This window comes from Condylura cristata, unplaced genomic scaffold (assembly GCF_000260355.1).
Source record: "Condylura cristata isolate star-nosed mole 26May11 unplaced genomic scaffold, ConCri1.0 scaffold00018, whole genome shotgun sequence".
Classification (NCBI taxonomy): Eukaryota; Metazoa; Chordata; class Mammalia; order Eulipotyphla; family Talpidae; genus Condylura; species Condylura cristata.
In genome coordinates, this window is record NW_004567119.1 from 6,333,563 (window position 1) to 6,352,387 (window position 18,825).

An 18,825-nucleotide genomic window follows, 5' to 3' on the forward strand; every position below is an offset into this window, starting at 1 on the left:
GGGTATGCAAAAATCTTACTTTCAACCCAGTCTTTTCTGTTTAATATAAACAGACAACAAATTTGTCGATTAATATGAGCACTTACCTTTTTCTGGATTATGGATAGCCTGTCTTCCTAAACAGACTAACAGAACTTTTCTATGAGTCCCTTAAAATTACACTTGATTCAGTAGTTACTGTGGGATTCTATTTCTTGTTTTCAAATGACCTTGTTCAACTTGTTTTCAGATGAACTCACTCTATACAATTCTGCTGTTTTTTAAGTATGTCTTCTCAGAACATAGTTAAGGAAGTAACTATGAAAAAGTTCACCCCTTTTTTATGAAAATACTGTAAATACTGTAAATACTGTAACATTCTGCTCCATGGCAATGAGTCTATGAATTGAGGGAATCGATGATACCATTAGATCCCTTTTCCTGAGAATGAATATAATTTATTCCCACCAGTTCAGAAATTAATAATATTTTCCCCCAGTCTGCTGAGAAGTAGAAAGAAAAGGATGACCAGGAAAATACACAGAACGGCCACGAGCTGTCCGTGGTACCCAGAGCACCAGGGGATTTAGTTGCACCATAATGACACGGTCTCCACGGAAAGTGGTCTTGACTCATTATTATTATCCTGGGAGGAAAAAAATCTGTCCTCCTAAGATCGAAATACATCTTCATTGCCAAAACTAAAGACCATTCAAAGCGTGGGTAGAGCCTTGGGAAGAGAAAGGGCCACATTCCTTGACAAGAACCAATCATGGTCAACATGCGGCCATTCAGGTAACATTTGTTTTAATGACATTGTCGTGGTTGATTCTGTGCTCATCTGTCTCAACGATTTATCTCCAAACATGCAAGTAGCTTTGTAATAAAAAAGAATTCCTAAAATGGGGAAGCAGTCATCGATCGCCCTTCTCTGGTGTTTCAGATCCTGTGAAGCCACCCGGCAGCTCCTTACACGCACCAGCTGATTTACCTTTACCTGTACATACAGCACCACCATCCGCCCAGGGGGAGTCTTCTGGTGCGCCCCCTCCCCCGTACCAGCTCATCAGCTCTCCCCCACACCTGGAAACTCTTGGCCTCCAGGAGGGTCCTCAAGACTACCTCTTGCTAATCAACTGTCAAAGCAAGATGCCTGAACCTGCCAGGTAAGAGTGAGAGAAAGTGTGTGTGTGTTTGTGTGTGGTGCGTGCACGTGAGCATACGTGACCTATGTCAAGACTGACTCTTAACTATACAACTTTTAACCCTGATCTGAAGGCTTACAAGAAACCATCTGTGTAGACTTACTCTCAGGTCTGTATTCTGCCACTCTTGAGTTCTGATACTCAAGAGAAGAAACAAGATTTTTCGTGAAGAGACACGATTTCCACCATCTCTGTCATGGAACACAGGTCCCTGCTAGGCTTCTGGGGGAATCTGTCTTCCTGTCTCATGCTCTTTGTTACAGACTCACAGTATTACTTGCTTAACAGATTTGACTGATTTGTAAATGGTGATCTTGCTCCATTTCTTATGTGATTGTAAACCAGCCAAGGGTCATCTTTTGTTTCTGAAGAAGGAGAGGAATACCTGCTACTGGAAGATTTTGAAAGCAAAACGATTCCATTGCAGTGAGTGTGTTGTGGTTGCTTTGTATCTGCGTGAGAAATTAATCATACAGGTAAAACCCCAATACAGCAGATGCTATGGAAATACAAATTGGGTTTTAGTGACGTTTGATGCAATCAACTATGTCATGAAATCGACGCTCTGAAATCTTCGTACTTAGCAGTGAAACAGAGCTTACTCCAAGCCTTGCCTTCAGAAGTTTTTAAGTAGAAAGAAGTAAACAGATCCCAGTGTCTGCCAGAGGCCTTTCCTATAACCTAGGTTTCTCCATTCCAGCCTCTGCGGCTCCCACCCGCCCCTTGCCCCTTAATCTGTCAGATACTTGAGTGTTGGCATGCTTGCCACGGAGGCTGAGCCGTCGGAGGGCCCGAGGTAACAGTGAGAACTAAGGGCGGTTGTTTTGGTATGTGAAAAAGGAACCAAACATTACAAGAGGGGCTGCATCTGCCACAAACAGCTACATGCCAACGGGCACTGGCCTTGGTGGCATTTTACTACCTGCTGTTCGGGAGCAGGAGTGGGGTGAGCTGTGTGTAGCTCCAAGGATCCCACAACGGTCAGATACTAAGCCGTATTTTTATAACAAAAAGTTGTTTTCATCTGAGAGTGAGTGCTACTGGGTTTGGAGCACATGAGACTCTTGTTCAGAGCTTTTATGTAGTTTGCGATGATGCACAAGAGCGTTCTTTGACTTTGTCCCTGAGCTGAAGGAAGCTGCTCACAGACATGGCAACGATGGATTTCTGCATATTTGTTGTAATGGGGTTTTACCTGTAAGAACAAAAAACAAAAATTCTTTTTATAAATCCACAGTAGTGAATAATACCAATTCTAACTTGATTTTGCTTGTTTGCTGTGAGTAATTCAAAGTACACACAGGCAACTTGGTTACCTTATTACTAACGACAGTTTTGTTTTACGGAGACTCACAATTACTTTCAGTTTCAACTTGTTAAAAGCCAGCAACTAGATGACAGTTTTCAGGACATGGTCTTTTTTTTACCAAGTATGTTTCATTGATTGGACGGTATCACAGCTTTCCAGTTATTGTAGAAATTAGACCCAAAATCGGCCTCTGATACATTTTGTATCACTTTGCAAAAATGAGTTAAATTGCGATATTCATGGAGTACCCACTACACCGGTAGATGGTAGACACTGAGAAGGTGCCAGCTAGTTCCCTGAGGTGCAGCGTCCTCCTGTCAGTCACCTTCACAGTTTGCACGTAAAGCTCATGAAGAAATTAAAACATGAACCATTAAGAGCTTCTAGACGATGGCAAGAGCTGAGAGTTAATCGCGGTGCATGCCGGTCCGTCCTTCCAGACCCAGATCAGACGTGCGTTCCTCCTAGAAACATCCCCCAGACGTCCCATTTGGCTTCAGTGCCTCTCTGGGTCGCCGTAGCATCCTCGGCATGCTTTCTTATCTGTTGGGTCACAGAATTGGAAAAGGCTTGATGTTTTTAATCTATTATCCATGAAAAGCTCAAGCTAATATGAGCAAGAACCTTGCTTATTATTCATCATACTTTTAGCTGCTTCTTTTTTGACTCATGCATTTGAATGAAATGAAGTGCAGGCTTTCAGATTTGTGTAGTTGCTTTAGCAGTGTCTAGAAAGGACAGTGCAGGGGTTCTTTAGATGGAGGGTGAGAAGTGTATATAGACTACAGCTGGTATATGAGAGGGACAGTATTTGTGATTTGAGCTTGAGTTGGAGTAATCGATTGATTTAAATTAAATTAAGCTTCCGGGAAAGGAGAGGGAGAATGAGCCTGGTTCGAGGAAGGTAATGAGAAGAGCCCGCTTGAGTGAAGCATGGCTTGGGGCTTGGTAAGACATGTGAGAGATGAGGGTAGAGTCAGCTTAGCAGTAGCCCTGATGCTGGGGAGTAGCTCCCACAGCCTAGAAGGGCCCCGAGAAGGTTTTCTCTGTGCTGGTGAGTGATCTGAAAACCACATTTGAAATCACTGATCTTAAAGCAGCACTGCAGCGTGGTCCCAGGGAGAGGTCAGAAGACAGAGAAACCAGTGGAAAGAAGTGCACTTCGTTGGTTTCTGGGGTGTAGACCCCAGCAGAGACTATGACGTGTAGTTGGGATGGACACAGGACAGAGACTAGAAGCTTGGGTGGAAGAAGGACTTTGTCCCCTAATGATGGCGGAGACCAGAAAGAATGAATCCAGGTTGATTGGACTTTGAGCTGGAGAAAGATAACTTCTTTTAAAGGCAAGATGAGGGGTGGGCTGGGACCACCCACTGAAAGAGCCTAGAAGCCAGGTAAGATTGGGGTAACCAAGCAGAAGTGAGGGTGACCGCTTTGGAAGGTGAGATTTAGCATTTAATGAGAAGATGGATCGTCAGCCCTCAGTGCAAAGGGAAGTGCCAGGAATTTCAGTGATGTTGGTGGTTAAGAATGAGAGAGCTGGATTCTCTTTCCACGTGAGGGGCAGAGACAGGAGACATAGGAGCATCACCGTGAGGGCGAGGGAAAATCAGGATCTACCTGTCAGCGTGGAATCTCTGATGCCAGTGAATAAACACAGCACAGAGCTGTCACTGAGAACTGAAGGGAGCAAGCCTGTTGGAAAATGATCACGAGTTGTTATTAGTTTGATATTAAGTCCCTCCAGGACTTCGGGCAGCACGCAGAGATGGCTAGACGTGTAGTTTAGCATCCAGGGGCTGTATTCTTAGCTTCATCTTGGCTTAGAACCCAGATTTTGTGATACCATAAGATGCAGAGCCTGATAATGTACCCCAAACCTAAAACAGACACGAAGGAGGTGCTCCGAGGTTCATTAGTGCTTGGAGTTGGCTCCCTCTGTGACTTGTCTTTTCATCTTCGTCATAGCGCTGGCTAAACATTCACTAAAGCAAGTGAAGAGAAAGGAAGCTAGGGAGAGCCTGTCAACTGATCACCCCAAATGAATCAATACCAGGCGATCCTAGACTTTTAGTTTTACAAATCAAGTTTGCCATGGTGGGCCTCAGCTGTGCGGCCACTAAGCTCCTGCGTGCTCTTCCAAGCAAAGGCTTTTCCTCGCGTCCATGATTTCACCCCAATCTCTTCAGAGTTGTGTCCTTAATGCCCATGCTTCAGGGGTTGTGGTTTTATGTGTGGCTTTATTTATCAGGTGGAGTGGGGGGTGGCAGGGACAGGCTGGGGCTGAGGAGAATGCTTTCTTGCTGGTTTTGTGGTGGCTTCATTAGCTGCTGTGTAATCACGAAAACCAAAGAACATCCGTGCTTTGAAGCTTTTGGCTCACACACCAAAAAAATCGAATGAAAGCAGCCATGCATTTTGATCTCTAAGCTACAAATGCACGTGCACCAAGGTGGTGTCGTTTTCAACATGTTTTCTTGTCGTTAACCGTCTTCTCTTCAGAACACACATGGATTCTGCAAAGTCCACATCCTCTGAAACAGACTGCAACGATAACGTCCCTTCCCATAAAAACCCCGCTTCCTCCCAGAGCAAGCACGGGGTGAACGGCTTTTTCCAGCAGCAGGTGACGTACGACTCACCAGCGTCCCGCGCGGCCTCTGTGTTAGCGGACTCCGGCCTCTACAACCTGCCCAGGAGTTACTCCCACGATGTCTTGCCCAAGGCGTCTCCGTCAAGTACAGAAGCAGATGGCGAGCTCTACGTCTTCAACACCCCGTCTGGGTCGGCGAGTGTGGAGGCTCAGATGAGGCAGGTATCCATCAGTTACGACATTCCTCCCACACCTGGCAACACCTACCAGATCCCACGGACTTTTCCAGAAGGGACCTTTGGACAGACGTCAAAGCTTGACACCATTCCGGATATTCCTCCCCCTCGGCCACCAAAACCACATCCAGCCCACGACCGGTCCCCTGTGGAAACCTGTAGCATCACACGCACGGCCTCAGACACCGACAGCAGCTACTGCGTCCCCAAGGCGGGGGTGCCGCCGTCCCGGAGTAACACCATTTCCACCGTGGATTTGAACAAGCTGCGGAAAGGTCAGCTCCGCGCGGCTTCTGCTGTGTGGTTGAGGTCAGGGATAGAGAATCTGGATGTTTGTTCCCTTAGGCAAATTTGTCATTATATGGTGTGGCTGAGTGCCCCTCAGCTCTGCCCCGGGTGTGGGCACCGCGGGTCCAGGAGGGGGCTGTGTCCACAGCACATGCCTGTTGTTTGTTCCTGGACGGGGGCGAGAAAGGGCTGCACGGGTCCTGCCGTGAAGTGGGGCTTCGTAGGCTTCCCTGCCGCAGGGAGACACAGCCCGTTCCCACTCTGAGTCTCTGGGGCGGGCAGAGCCCATCGTGAGTCAGCCCCCAGGACGCTCCCCTCTGCCCTGGCCTGTTCTGGTCTGCCCGCAGCCGCTCCCGTGACCATTTGCTGGGCTCGCTGGGCTCCGTTTCCCTCCTTCCCACATAAACTTTCTCACGCTGTGTCGAACAGGAGACACCCGCACCTCATCGCACCACACTGCTCTCTGTGTGTTTGCTTTTATTTCTTTTTAAGGCTCTGAATCTTCTCCCCTCCCCCCTTCTCCCTAGCTACTTCACTTCCTTCTAGAGCAGCTCTAAGCCTGTCAAAAGTTACAGGCAGACCTGGAGAGAAGAGAAATTGTGGGGTACACGTGGAACGCCACCTGTCCCAGAAATACACCGCAAATTTAAGCTGCACTTCCACGAGAGGCTTTTGCTGATAGCTCTGTAGTCTGTGGTCAAGTGATCTAGCAGTCGTAAAGAAGATAAAAGTGAATGCGTTGCACATAGCACTTGCCCAGCCGCACCAATGTCTGACTCCCTGCTTGAAGTAACCATATGCCTAGTTGTCAGTGAGGTTTAAGTTAGGCCCAGGGTCGTGCAAGATAAGAAAATACAAGTACTCTTTTCTCCACCTTGAAACAGTGATATTTCATCCAGCTTTGGCAGCCACACACTGTCATCATTAGGGCTGGTGTGGATTAAGCTAGTGAGTGACACTCTGTTTTCTAGGGGTTAATGTGTCACTTCTAGAGACTGTTCTGTGAATATCCTTTTAAAAACTCTTGAATGTGTGCATGTAAACCTGCATGTGAAGAGAGAGAGTAGGTGATTCCTGGTTATTCTAAAAGCTTGGCAACGATGGGAAGAAATGTTGATAGCTTGTTCTCTGTTCTAGATGCTAGTTCTCAAGACTGCTATGATATTCCACGAACATTTCCAAGTGATCGATCTAGTTCACTTGAAGGCTTCCATAACCACTTCGTAAGTATCGTTGACCTTGGCACCATCGGGTGTGTTTCAGTATGAAAACTTCACACTGACTGCCCTGAGACTAAATGAGATCTTGACCTTAAAGTCCCTCTAGGCCACATGCATAGAAGTGACTTACATTGTGTTTTCCTGCTCAGCAATAGTCATGTTTATTAAAAGAAACATATGTGTGTTTTAGAAAATCAAAAATGTGTTGACAGTGGGAAGTGTGTCAAGTGAAGAGCTGGATGAAAATTACGTCCCTATGAACCCCAACTCACCACCACGCCAGCATTCCAGCAGTTTCACCGAGCCCATCCAGGAGGCCAACTACGTGCCGATGACGCCGGGGACGTTTGATTTTTCCTCCTTTGGAATGCAAGTCCCTCCTCCTGCGCATATGGGCTTCCGGTCCAGCCCGAAGACCCCTCCCAGAAGGCCAGTTCCCGTTGTAGACTGTGAACCACCCCCCGTGGACCGGAACCTCAAGCCGGACAGAAAAGGTAAGGACAGTCAGCCAGCCACGTCAGGACCTGGAGGTGCTGGCCTGGCGCTGCGTTTCATTAAATCTCACAGAGTCAGGACCAGAAATTCTGGAGTCTATCATATTACCTTGGTTATCAGCTTGCTAAAGTAAAGTGGTCTTGCTGCTTACAGACGCTTCATTGTTAGATCATTTATTGATGTCCCGCTACGATTTTTTTTTTTAAGTCTCCTGTCTCTCAGAGTTTACCCACAAGGGTTGGCAAATGAGTGTGTGAGCAGACACTGGGATGCATGCCCTTGCCCTGTCGGAATGGAGTAGTTAGCTGCCCCTTCGCAGCCAAACTTTGGTGACGTGGGAAAATATTATAGGGCCATCCAGGCAAATCGGATACATCAAAAGAACCCAGAAATTGCAAGTTCTTAAGTTGTTTTCTTAAAAAGGAAATAAGAACATTACAAATCAAATCAAATACTCCTGCAAGCCAAATAGGATCTTTGATTTTTTTTGTGACCACCTGTAGTTGATGTCTTCAAATCAGGCTCCGAGGATGATGCCCTTGACATTCTTGAAGGGCAGTGAGGAAGCCTGGCTCATCCTCCCCAGTCCATTTGTGCAAAATGGAAAAATGACTTAAAAAATGACTCTGCTTCCGCTGGGCTATCAGTCAGTGCTGGGTGATTCTTTCATTCTGGCCCTCCCAAGTACACTGAACTCGAAGGCAGCATAGCTTGTTAAGTTCGCAGTGTGAAAAAGCTCCTTTCAGCCAAATGGGTGAGGTGGGCCCAAGTTTTAAAGCGTCACGGCTCAGCCAGCCAGCTGTGTGGGAGCAGGCTGTGCGGTGGTTTGGTGTGACAGCCGCTTGTCGGTCGGCGTGTGGTGGGCACAATGGCTGGTGATGTCAGCACGCTCTCACGAGCTTTTTTTTTTTTTTAAGATTTATTTATTCATACAGAACTGGGGTACAGGCCAGAGATGTGGAGGGTGAGAGGATTCACCAGAGACAGAGCGGGGAACAGAACAGGCAGATGGACGAAGTACACTGCTGAGGGGAGCAGCGGGCGGGTCAGGAGAGGTCTGCCACGCCATGTGGTCACCTCCAGGGCAGGCGGGGATTGAACTCATGCAGAAGTGACTTAAGCTTCTTAGTGCTGTGCTGTAACCCGCTGCGCCACCTGGGAGGGCCATCTCACGAGCTTTTTAAAGTGTGTCACGGTTGTGTACACTTCCATTCACGTGGGCTTAGATCATCAACATTTATTCGAGCTGAGCCCCAGTTGTGGGGAAGAGACTGAGACTTACCTTAACAAGTGAGCTTTGCTTTGCTTCACTTTGCTTTCAAGCACGGTCTTCCCCGTGCTGGAGGAGGAGGGGGGGGCGGGACTGCCCTGGGCAGCCTGGCTCCGCGTCCCGGCAGCCTCCCGCTGCGGTCTCGCCCGCATTAGTCTTCCTGGCCGTGTTCTGCTCGGCGGCTTCTGCTTTCGGAGAGCTTTGGCCTCCTGCCTCTCAGCAAGCAGCCTCCTTTTTTCCAGACCCTCACAGCTCCCACATCTATTGCTGGCTGCCTCCCGCACCCCGACGCACCGCAGATGGCTCAGGGAGCCTTGGCTGGTCTCGGTCTGTGCACGCCAGGCACAGGACCCACCTCCGGACACCTGCCCCCAGCAGCAGGGCCAGGATTGGGGCGTGGGGCCGCATCTTAGGAGGAGCGTGGGTATCTCAGCCTCTTTATTTGATGATTTTGTTTCCTTTTGTCTCCACTTGTCTTTAAATCTATTTTCAACACCCTTAGTCACTTTCTCCCTTGTGGCAGAATAAGCAGTTATGTCCGGACATGTATAGATTGATCAGGCGTTCACAGAAGTCTGGGGATTAAGATCCAAGTGTCATGAACTCTTAGTGTCTGAACTGTTTGTTTGTTTGTTTGTTTACTTTTTAAAGATTTATTTATTTATACATATAGAACTGGGGTACAGGCCAGAGGTGCAGGGGCGGTGAGAGGCTTCACCAGAGACAGAATGGGGAACAGAACAGGCCGACTGACGAAGCACACTGCTGAGGGGAGCAGCAGGCAGGTCAGGAGAGGTCTGCCGCGCCACGTGGGTCACCTCTGGGGCGGGGATCAAACTCATGTAGAAGTGGCTTTAGCTTCTCAGTGCTGTTTCAACCTGCTAACCACCAGGGGGGGCCTGAACTGTTTATTTTAATGCTGAACTGGTTCTTGGCTTGTTTTCCTCTGATCAGGGCACGTTAGCAGGTATCTACATTTAACCTCAGATATAAGTTTCATATCTTCAGACTCAGTGGCGACATGGTCCTTTAGTAGGGTACAGTGCGCAGATTCCTCGCTGCTTTGCTCCCTGTGGGTGCCTCCCTCCCCTTGAGGTCTGCTGGACAGACTTTGAAAATCCTCCATCAGTTTCGTATGCATAGGTCCACATGGAAACTTGATGCTGAATCAGGAAATCTCTCCATTTACATGTGAGACAGGTTTTAAGCTAGTAATGCTGCGCTTTTCAGCATCGTAGAACTTGTGTGCCCCATATCACATGTTGTGTCACATAGATATTATAATACTGTACCGTGTGTTACACACGTGCATAGTTAGGCCTCCCTGAGTGTGTGGTGGGAATGTTGTTTGCTCCAGTTACCATGGATGAATTACCTGCTTCTCTCCATCAACCTAAAGTGACTACATTAGAACAGAACACCGTTCGTTCTTGGTTACTTCTGTAGATGGTGTTTACACGTTTAAAGATTAAACGAACCGTTGAAAGGCAGTCCTGAGCTCATTGGCCTGGCGTGCTCACTCTTAGCTTGGTATCTTTGTTTAGGTATGAAATGAACTGAGAATGAAATGCCGGCCAGAATGAGATGCCCATCCAGTTTTTTGGCAAAATCAGGGATAATAGGCTTAGCAAAACAGTAAAGAGACTGCTAAAATCATAATATTTTTAAAAGGTTGTTGTTTTGCTTTAGTACTATTCCACTTTCAAATAAATATGCTACAAGAAGGCATTTACCATTGCAGGGAAAACTTTGTCAGCTCACATTAGAAAGGCCTAACTCTTCAAGACAAATATGATCTCAGAGCAAAGATTATCTTGAACAATTTGAACTGTGGAATAATTGTCCTCTTTGGTCATGAATTTCTTCTAATGGGTATTATCAGATGAGATTGTTAATTTCAAATGGTGTGATGTCAAGGAGAGGACTCAATCTGTTGTTTTTCTGTTGAACTCCTAATAAGCAAGGCCAATGCTATCAAATAAATTCATTTCATATCCCAGCATAGCTAGTTCAATACCCGGTTTCTGCGATTGTCTGCTTCGGTGACTGTCTTCTTAGGATGAGTCTACAACAGATGAGTGACATTCTAGCTTTGTTTATACCCCCAATTATAGATGCCAGCTGCCAGAGTTTCTAGGACAGATGAGTTTTTCAAATACTTCTGAGGAATTGAGGCTGCAAAAATACATAGAGGTCCTGATCATTCGGTTTAACGATGTATTTTCAGGAGCCCAATACCCACCCACCCCTACTGTCTCTGTCACTCTAGTGTTTGTTGTGGACCAAGGTTTATTTATATTACTAGAGGAGAAACATAATCTAGACAGATTAAATATTTGGAAAGCAGATGAGTCCTTGGAAATTGTGTTTTGATTACTTCAATCGAAAAGTTTGTATTTTAATGGAAAGTGATTTTGTCAAGTTTGGGAACTCTATATGATTTCTTAGTACACAAATCTTCTTTACTTTATCGCTGTGCTTACCTTGTCCCTCACCCCAAACAGTCTTCTTTTGACATAACAAAGCAGCTGTTTGAGAGTATGGTGATATTTTAGGTTTGGTTTGGTTTAATCTGTTTCTCACTTTTTTTTTTAAGATTTATTTTGTGCATACTAGAGCTGGGGTGCCAGCCAGAAGGGGGGCGGCTGGCGGAGAGGGGCTTCACCAGAGACAGAGTAGGGAGCAGAATAGGGATTGACTGAAATCCACTGCTGTGGGAGCAGCGGGAGACAGGAGGGGTCTGCTGGGCCATGCCATGAGAGTCAGCTCCCTGGCCGGCATCTAACTAGTGCAGCAGTGACTGCTGATAGCTGCACAGTGCTGAGACTCAGCCCCTTGCCCCACCAGGAAGGCCCCGTTCCTGGCTTCATGCAACAGTTCTGACCGTTGTTTTGGCCAATAGTACATGGTGCCTTCTGATGCTCAGTGCGTGCGTTCTTTTGGGAAAAGGACCTTCCACCTGGCCCACCACTTTGCTGTAGGGAGCACCTGGAACACCTGTCCCCAACCTTCCATTGGTGGGTCCTTCTGACATTTGCTCTGAACTTCAAGAATGCTTTATCCTATAATCCATGTTTGGAAGAGAGTTGAGTTTGGCTCGGTAATCCGGTATTACGCTGCAGACGGATTTCTGGTTGGGCGATACAGCCTGCGGGGCCCTGGGTAAAGCCTGCGGGGCCCTGTGCACCTGCACGTGCGCTTGTCTCCTCCCAGACATCCTCAGCCTGCCTGGGAGTTAACATCACTGTGTCCTTCTTGATACAGCGGGACCTGAAATTGACTGTAGACGATGGTCAGGGCCCTCAGTGGTGGCGCAGCTGGTTAAAGTGCAGCACTATGAACCTATCCACAGCCGCTGCAGCACGAGTTCGATCCCCAGCCAGGGAGATGGCCCACAAGGTGCAGCAGACCTCTCCTGTCTCCCTGCTGCTCCCCTCAGCACCGTATTTCAGTAGATCCACCTGTTCTGCTCCCCTCTCTGTCTCTGGTGAATCTTCTCATCCCCCCACACCTCTCACCTGTACCCCAGTTCTTGTATGCATAAACAAATAAATCTTTAAAAAAAAAAAAGATTTTCGGGATGCTGCCTTGATGACATTTTAGAATTAACAGACAATAATAATGTTGTGAATTCTTTCTCTTCCTGATTTTTGTGATGTCTACTGAAAGAGTCAGTCGTGTAGGCTGAGTTAGTCTTGTAGTAGGGGACGTCAGTGTTCCCCTGTGAGCTGAATTTTTACAAGCAGGACCTATTCAAACAATGCTCAGCAGTGGATGGACTTTCCAGAAAGGGCCGCCTCGGTGAAACCTGGCCTCACAGGGTGGTCTTGGCCATATTAGGAAGCACCGACCTTCGGAACAACACTCAGTGCCTCCTCACTCCCTCTTACGTAGAAGCCGTAATGGCCCTCGTCACATTCAGCACGACCTTGTTTAAGAGACAGGGCGGCTGACGTACCCGACTCCACGCCTGCCCGGTGGGTGGGTCGGCCATACCTCTGGCGGCCTCGGGTGCCCAGACACAGCGGAGCGCGTCACCTCCGGAAGCAGCTCACCTCCGCAGCTGGGAGTGGGAAAGTAAACACATTATCATAGTTGGCGTGCAGGGCTGTGGCTGAGGTAAGCTCTTGGCACTCACAGTGAAGCTCCCCGGAGGAAAGCCTGAGAGGTGAGTGCAGGCAGTTATGGCAGGGGAGGAGAGCCAGTGACACTGGGCAGTCAGGGAGGGCGGCCGCCCACTGGGCTTTCTGAACAGAGGGAGCAGGACTGACTCGGAGCCACAGCGGACACCCGCAGGGAGGGAGGCTGAGGGAGGTGCCGGCGGCAGGGTCCACGCCACGGGCGCCCTGAGCGGGCGCCACCAAGGGGCTCTCCAGGGGACACAGTCTCTTCCCCTAGAAAGCGCGTGCTGAGATTGAAGGCAACCATAGGAAAAACATTATTCTCGAGGGTAAAATGCAAAACTGCACTTTCCCAGCAGCTTCTGCAGAGTATTTGGCCAGTTTTCCAAATCCAGGGCTCCTGTAGCCTTGTTTCAGGGATGGTCAAACAGGAAGACTGAGCGAAAACCCTTTTCCCAAGCCTCCACCGGGCCCCCACGCCTGCCCCATCCTCTTGGGAGGGGCCAGGACGCAGCCACACCTGCTCGTCCCTTAGGCTCTGTGGTCCTGTCGCCTCCTACCAAACTGTGGTTGGGTGCAACTTTCATTCCTGTCTGGAACTTAAATGCTGGCTGAGTCCAGAAGGATAGAAAGAAAGGGAACCGGGACTCATTACACCTCGGTGTGACATCTCCACAGTGCGACTTCTGTCCTAGAGCCACCCTCAATCTTCGCAGGGAGGAGAAAATACACGCATTTTATAAATGCATCTTAAAACGGAACACTTCCCCCTGAGGAAATCATGGCACACCCGCCACCCCCTGCCCGAGTGCTGGGGAGGACTGACTGGCAGGCTCAGCTCAGTGCCAGGCCCACAGGAGATGGCCGGCAAACCCCAGCGTAGACCTTGAGATGAGGAGCCCAGGGACTAGGTCATCCAGTGTCACTTGGCCTTGCTCCTTGACCCACCGACATGGATGAGATACCGAGGGCCTGAGGGGAGCACCCAGCAGTCACAGGGCGGGAGGGCGGGGCAAGCAAAGGGGCTGTTTGGGCGAGGGAGGTGGGCACCCACCGAAAGCCAGCAAGCCCCACGTCGTCCTCAGCAGTGAGTCAACATGGCACCTCCCAAATACTCGTAGCCTCAGGCGGACGTCAGGTCTCACTGAAGGTCAAAGCCAGTCTCAGGACTGAGCCCTGAGATGCTGTTGCCATCTGGGGGAGGCAGCGTGGGCTCAGCCCACGGGCTGCATACGCAGGACAGGTCGGAGGACGCGTCATGTGGCCTCTGGTTAATGCCCTGTCCCTGATCAGGAAAAGAGTTGGCACGAGGCGCTAAGGGTTCCTGATTTCTCTGACTGTTCATGGTTGTGGCAATCCCTTCGGCCCTTAATCTAGTGATGTCGTCTTCAGGTTTTCTATTCTTTCCTCCATCATCCCCAGAAAACCACTGTACGCCTTGTGGTCCGAATTTAAACTACAAGGGCCTTTCTGCTCTCAAGTAAATGTATTTTTCTGGAGCAAAACCTCCTGTCTCTTCAGTCATTTTATGCAGATGCTGGCAGCCTGGACCAGGGCTCGGGGATCGAACTCATGCAGAAGTGGCTTAAGCTTCTTAGTGCTGTGCTTTAACCCGCTGCGCCACCAGGGAGGGCCCACTTACTTTTCTTTATAACCTAGAGAATCTCACTTAAGAAGCTTTTAGTCTTTGATAGATAAGATACTAGGTAGAAGCATTATGGTGTTTTTTTTTTGTTTAATTTGTATTTATGCATGCAAGAACTGGGGTGTAGCCCAGAGGTGTGGGGATTAGAAGATTCACCAGAGACAAAGTGGGGAGCAGAACAGGCATCGCGACTGAAACACACTGCTGAGGGGAGCAACAGGGAGATAGGAGAGGTCTGCTGCACCATGTGGGTCACTCGCTGGCCAAAGAACACTGGCCACAGTGGTGATAGAACTGAGACTTAACTCCAAGGCCTCCATGGACGCCCCAGACAGAAGCATTAACGTTAGAATAAGCATCCACAAGTTCCAGTGTTGCTGTCTCATAGATGTCAGCTTAAGGAGAGTGGCCAGGCCTCAGGGGAAGGGGAGCCCGGTAGGGGGGTTCTACCTGGACTTTTAGCACCGCTGGTACAGGGCAGTGGTTGAATGAGAAGTGTCTGCTTGGAGACACTGACGTTAATGCCAGACAGCGAGCAGGCCCACGACCCAGCGTCTGATGCCGGCGAAGGTGATGTCACCTGAGTAGCCAGGGAAACTGCAGGTCTTAGTTTTGCCCCTGGGTTAACAAACGTGTCCATTCCACCTGCTTCTCTAGAAGGGCTTTGGTCAGGAGGTGTGGGCATAGTCACACGGAGGGTTGTAAAGGCTCCACCTCAAACGCGGAGGTGACTGCAGGGAAGGAGCCCAGGGCCCGCATGAGACGCCAGCCCGCCAAGAGAAGAGGTACTTGGAGCCCGAGGGGGTTTCTGATTTTTTAATTTGATCAAATTCTGTAGATGTGGTGGAGAGGTAGCCTCTGTGGCACACACATTTCCTCCCTTCCCACAAACCAGGCTGACGACTAACCGAGCTGGGGACCCCACTAACCCCGACCACCCTGCCTGACACGTGGCTCACGCGCTGTTGCTTATGGCTTCCTTCCTCCCCCTGTACCGAGCATGAATACGCAGCAAAATGGGAATATTGTCCACAAACTTGCCGGTGCTTTTGAGATGTAACATTCCTGCTTAGGGTGTTGTTGCTTTTTTTTTTTTTACAAAATCCACTTTTTTCCGATTAAAAAACAACTTTTAAGTGAGTCTTCTTTTTACCAATTAGGTCAGAGTCCTAAAATTTTAAGACCCAAACCCCAGGGTTTAGCGCGAACTGACTCACAAACCATAGGGGACTTTTCGGCGAGAAGAAAGGGTATGTACGTTACCCATGCATGCCGGGCAGGGCTTTGGGAATCTTTATTTTGTGATTTTTTTTTTTCCTTAAAAAGTAAAGGACAGCAGCCTTCAGTGCTACTGCAGTTGTAAATAAAGCTCCCAGCATGTTACTTCTATGACAAGTGCTCCCCATAATCTACGATAAGTGCTCCCCATAATCTACGACAAGTGCTCCCCATAATTTTAAGCCGTTACCAGCAGCATGCTAAACGTCGGGTGATATGTGATGTTTGGTCTTGTCCTTCTGTGTTATTCTTTGAACCCTTTAAATATCAGTTCGTTGTTTGCATTCAGCTTGTGAGTTCGTTGTCTCTTGTACTTGTGTGTGATGTGTGCATCCTATTCTGACACAGAAAACAGAATCTTCCCCATAGATGAGTTATTTTATGCCTTGACTTCGTTAAACTGCTGTTCATCTTTGGATTTTTAGAAAAGTTGAACATGTGAGTTAAGTACTTTCCATCGACTTATTATTCTGTACATGTCCATTTAGTGCTTAGATGAGCCAAGCCTATTTTAACTTGAATTTAAATAAGTCCATCTGCTCTTTAGAAAATTACTTTGAGTGTTATGTATTTGCATTGATAAAAATAGTAAGCCTCAGTGAATCTATGTGGTCCTTTGAAGTGACCACCTATTTGATAGTTTGACAGTAATTACAGCAGCTGGTTAAAATTATACAGCTGTGAACTAAGACTAAAAGAAAAGCTGAAAAAAATGAACATTTTACTTTAGAATGGTGCAGGAACGCAGCTAAGATATTTATCTAGTAAGTGTTAACCATCTCCTCTAAAATATAATGAATATTAACACACAGTGTCGTTTCAATTCTCATTCATAAATTTCTGAAAAATGCGTCAGTCTTGACTTTCTGAAAAGGGCTGAGAACTATGGTTTATACTAGCTACTAATTATCTACCATAAATATGCAAAGATCCCTTATAAACAAAACTAATAAAGATACTGGCACTGGTTTTTATTTAATTTAGTGAAGAATGTTGTTGATTAAACTAAAAACTTGAGATAATTAATTATGGTCTTTTCTCAGAGCTGAGTTTGAAGATAAAATTATTGCTTTAATTTGTTTGATTCCAGGCTGAACATAAGTGAACTATAAAGATTTCATCACTGATTCTTTTTTCAGTTTTTGTTTTTGGTAAACTCATATTTGATACTTTTTGTGCTTTATCAAAGCATCATTTTATATGATCACATACATAACCTAGTGATCATATAAAATGATGCTTCGATATTGAAGAACAGGAATGTTTTTACCTAAATCGAGGATAAAATGAGTGAAAAAATAATTAAGAAGGAAATAATGAAAACTACATAAAGTACTTGTGAAGGAATGGGATCACATTGCTTTTATGTAGTTTACATTATAAAACATTTACTTATGTAAGGAAGCAGCATGTTGTAATAGAGCTTCAGAACGTGATTAAGCAATCATGAACATCTGATTTAGCTTTTGCTGCAAACTATTCTATTATTTATTGTGATTTTATCTTTGCGATCGTGGGCCAGTCCCACAGCGTTGACCGTTGGGTCTCATTTTGCGCGTGACACTCACCGGTCTTCTCTGTCTTCTGGCTCTAACCCATCGGCAGAGATAAACCAGAGATGATCTCGTTCATTTTTCAGATTTCTTGATACTGAAGTATTTCTCTCTCTCTTTGTTTCAGTCAAGCCAGCACCTTTAGAAATTAAACCCTTTTCGGAATGGGAAGAATTACAAGCCCCAATTAGATCTCCCATCACCAGGAGTTTTGCTCGAGAGTAAGTCTTTGTTTAAAATATGTGCCTAGAACAGGGGTTCTCACAGGGTGATTGGGGCGTGCCACTCAGGTTCTTAGAAGTCAGAACTATTTTCATTAAGATAATCTCCTGAGGATTTTTCACTCTCTTTTTAGGGTTCACTGGTGCTTCCCAGATTCCACATAATGGTTGATGCTCTTGTGACAACTAGCAGAATGTATATAACTACATTCTTGTGTTTTAAATGTTTGCTGTTCATTTGTAATGTAGTAAATATTAATAGCTATAACTCACAGAAGCAAGAGTTCTTTGGGGTATATTGTAACTTTTAAGAGCCTAAAGGGTTCATAAGACCAAAGTTTCTGAGAAGTACTGATCTGAAAAATTGGGAAGTTCCTTAATTAAAGATGATTTAATTAACATGTATCTAGATTTGGGTAGAAAGGTGAGTAGAATCTATGAAGTCACAAACGTGTTCATATTTTGTGTGCACATACGCTGGTTGATTGTCAATAGGAATTCTTAAATCTGTATCCACGACTGTCGCTTTCCCCGGCTCACAAGCAGTCGTCTTTCTTGTGCCTCACACGGGATGATCTGATGCTCCAGATACAATTGTTGACAAGCGGTGGGTGTGCATTTGAGCCTGCCCCATCAGCTGTCTTTGAGCTGTACCGCGAATGATCCTAAACCTGAGTGAGTGTGTTTGCATAAATGTCAGAGCGCTCTCATTTGTTTTGCAAGTGGTCTTAGAAGTCTCGTCAGGGTCACGTCTGTCTGTAAAGGTGGTTTCTGTATCAGCTCCACCAGGTTCCCCCTGTCTCCCCGGCCTGACTCTGTGCACAGCACGACTTCCAGCAGCGACTCGCACGACAGCGAGGAGAACTACGTCCCCATGAACCCCAACCTGTCCAGTGAAGACTCGGTACGTCAGCTCTTGGTCTGCACTCCCCGAGCACCCCCTCCTGGTGCTCACGCTGGAGCCTTTTTTCCAGTCTAAATCTGACCTTCCCACTTTCATTAGACACTTAAGGAAGAGGTAGAAGGTGCCTTTTTTTTTTGTAGTGAGGTGATTTGGTTTACAGCACTACACGCAATGTAGGGCAGTAAGTTCACTCTTAGCTGTAGGCGGCCACATCCATCACCAAAGCCCCCCAGTCCTCCACCACAGTCTGGACCCCTCCCAGCTCTGCCCCTCACCTCCACCCTGTCCCTCTGCTGGCCTCAATACTACACTCAGATTTCTAGGACTTGTCTCGCTTTAGCTTTGTCTATTCTGTTTCTCTCTACATTTTTTTTAAAGATTTATTTACTTATGCATACAGAACTGGGGTACAGGCCAGAGGTGCGGGGGGTGAGAGGATTCACCAGGGACAGAGTGGGGAGCAGAACAGGCAGATGGACGAAGCATACTGCTGAGGGGAGCAGCGGGC

At 47.2% G+C, this 18,825-nt stretch overlaps 1 protein-coding gene across 3 annotated transcripts in view; it reads left to right on the forward strand.

Moving 5' to 3' along the window:
• The window catches only part of GAB1 (GRB2-associated binding protein 1), a 93,583-nt gene that overhangs the window by 67,894 nt on the left and 6,864 nt on the right, over positions 1-18,825 (forward strand). For 2 of the 3 annotated variants that reach the window (XM_012726869.1, XM_012726870.1), the window contains exons 3-9: positions 923-1,145; positions 4,996-5,597; positions 6,748-6,833; positions 7,021-7,324; positions 15,522-15,611; positions 17,320-17,413; positions 18,194-18,317. In XM_012726869.1, coding sequence (XP_012582323.1) covers positions 923-1,145; positions 4,996-5,597; positions 6,748-6,833; positions 7,021-7,324; positions 15,522-15,611; positions 17,320-17,413; positions 18,194-18,317 — 1,523 coding nt within the window. The remainder of the gene's footprint in view (positions 1-922; positions 1,146-4,995; positions 5,598-6,747; positions 6,834-7,020; positions 7,325-15,521; positions 15,612-17,319; positions 17,414-18,193; positions 18,318-18,825) is intronic. The other variant, XM_004685299.2, reaches the window with a different exon arrangement.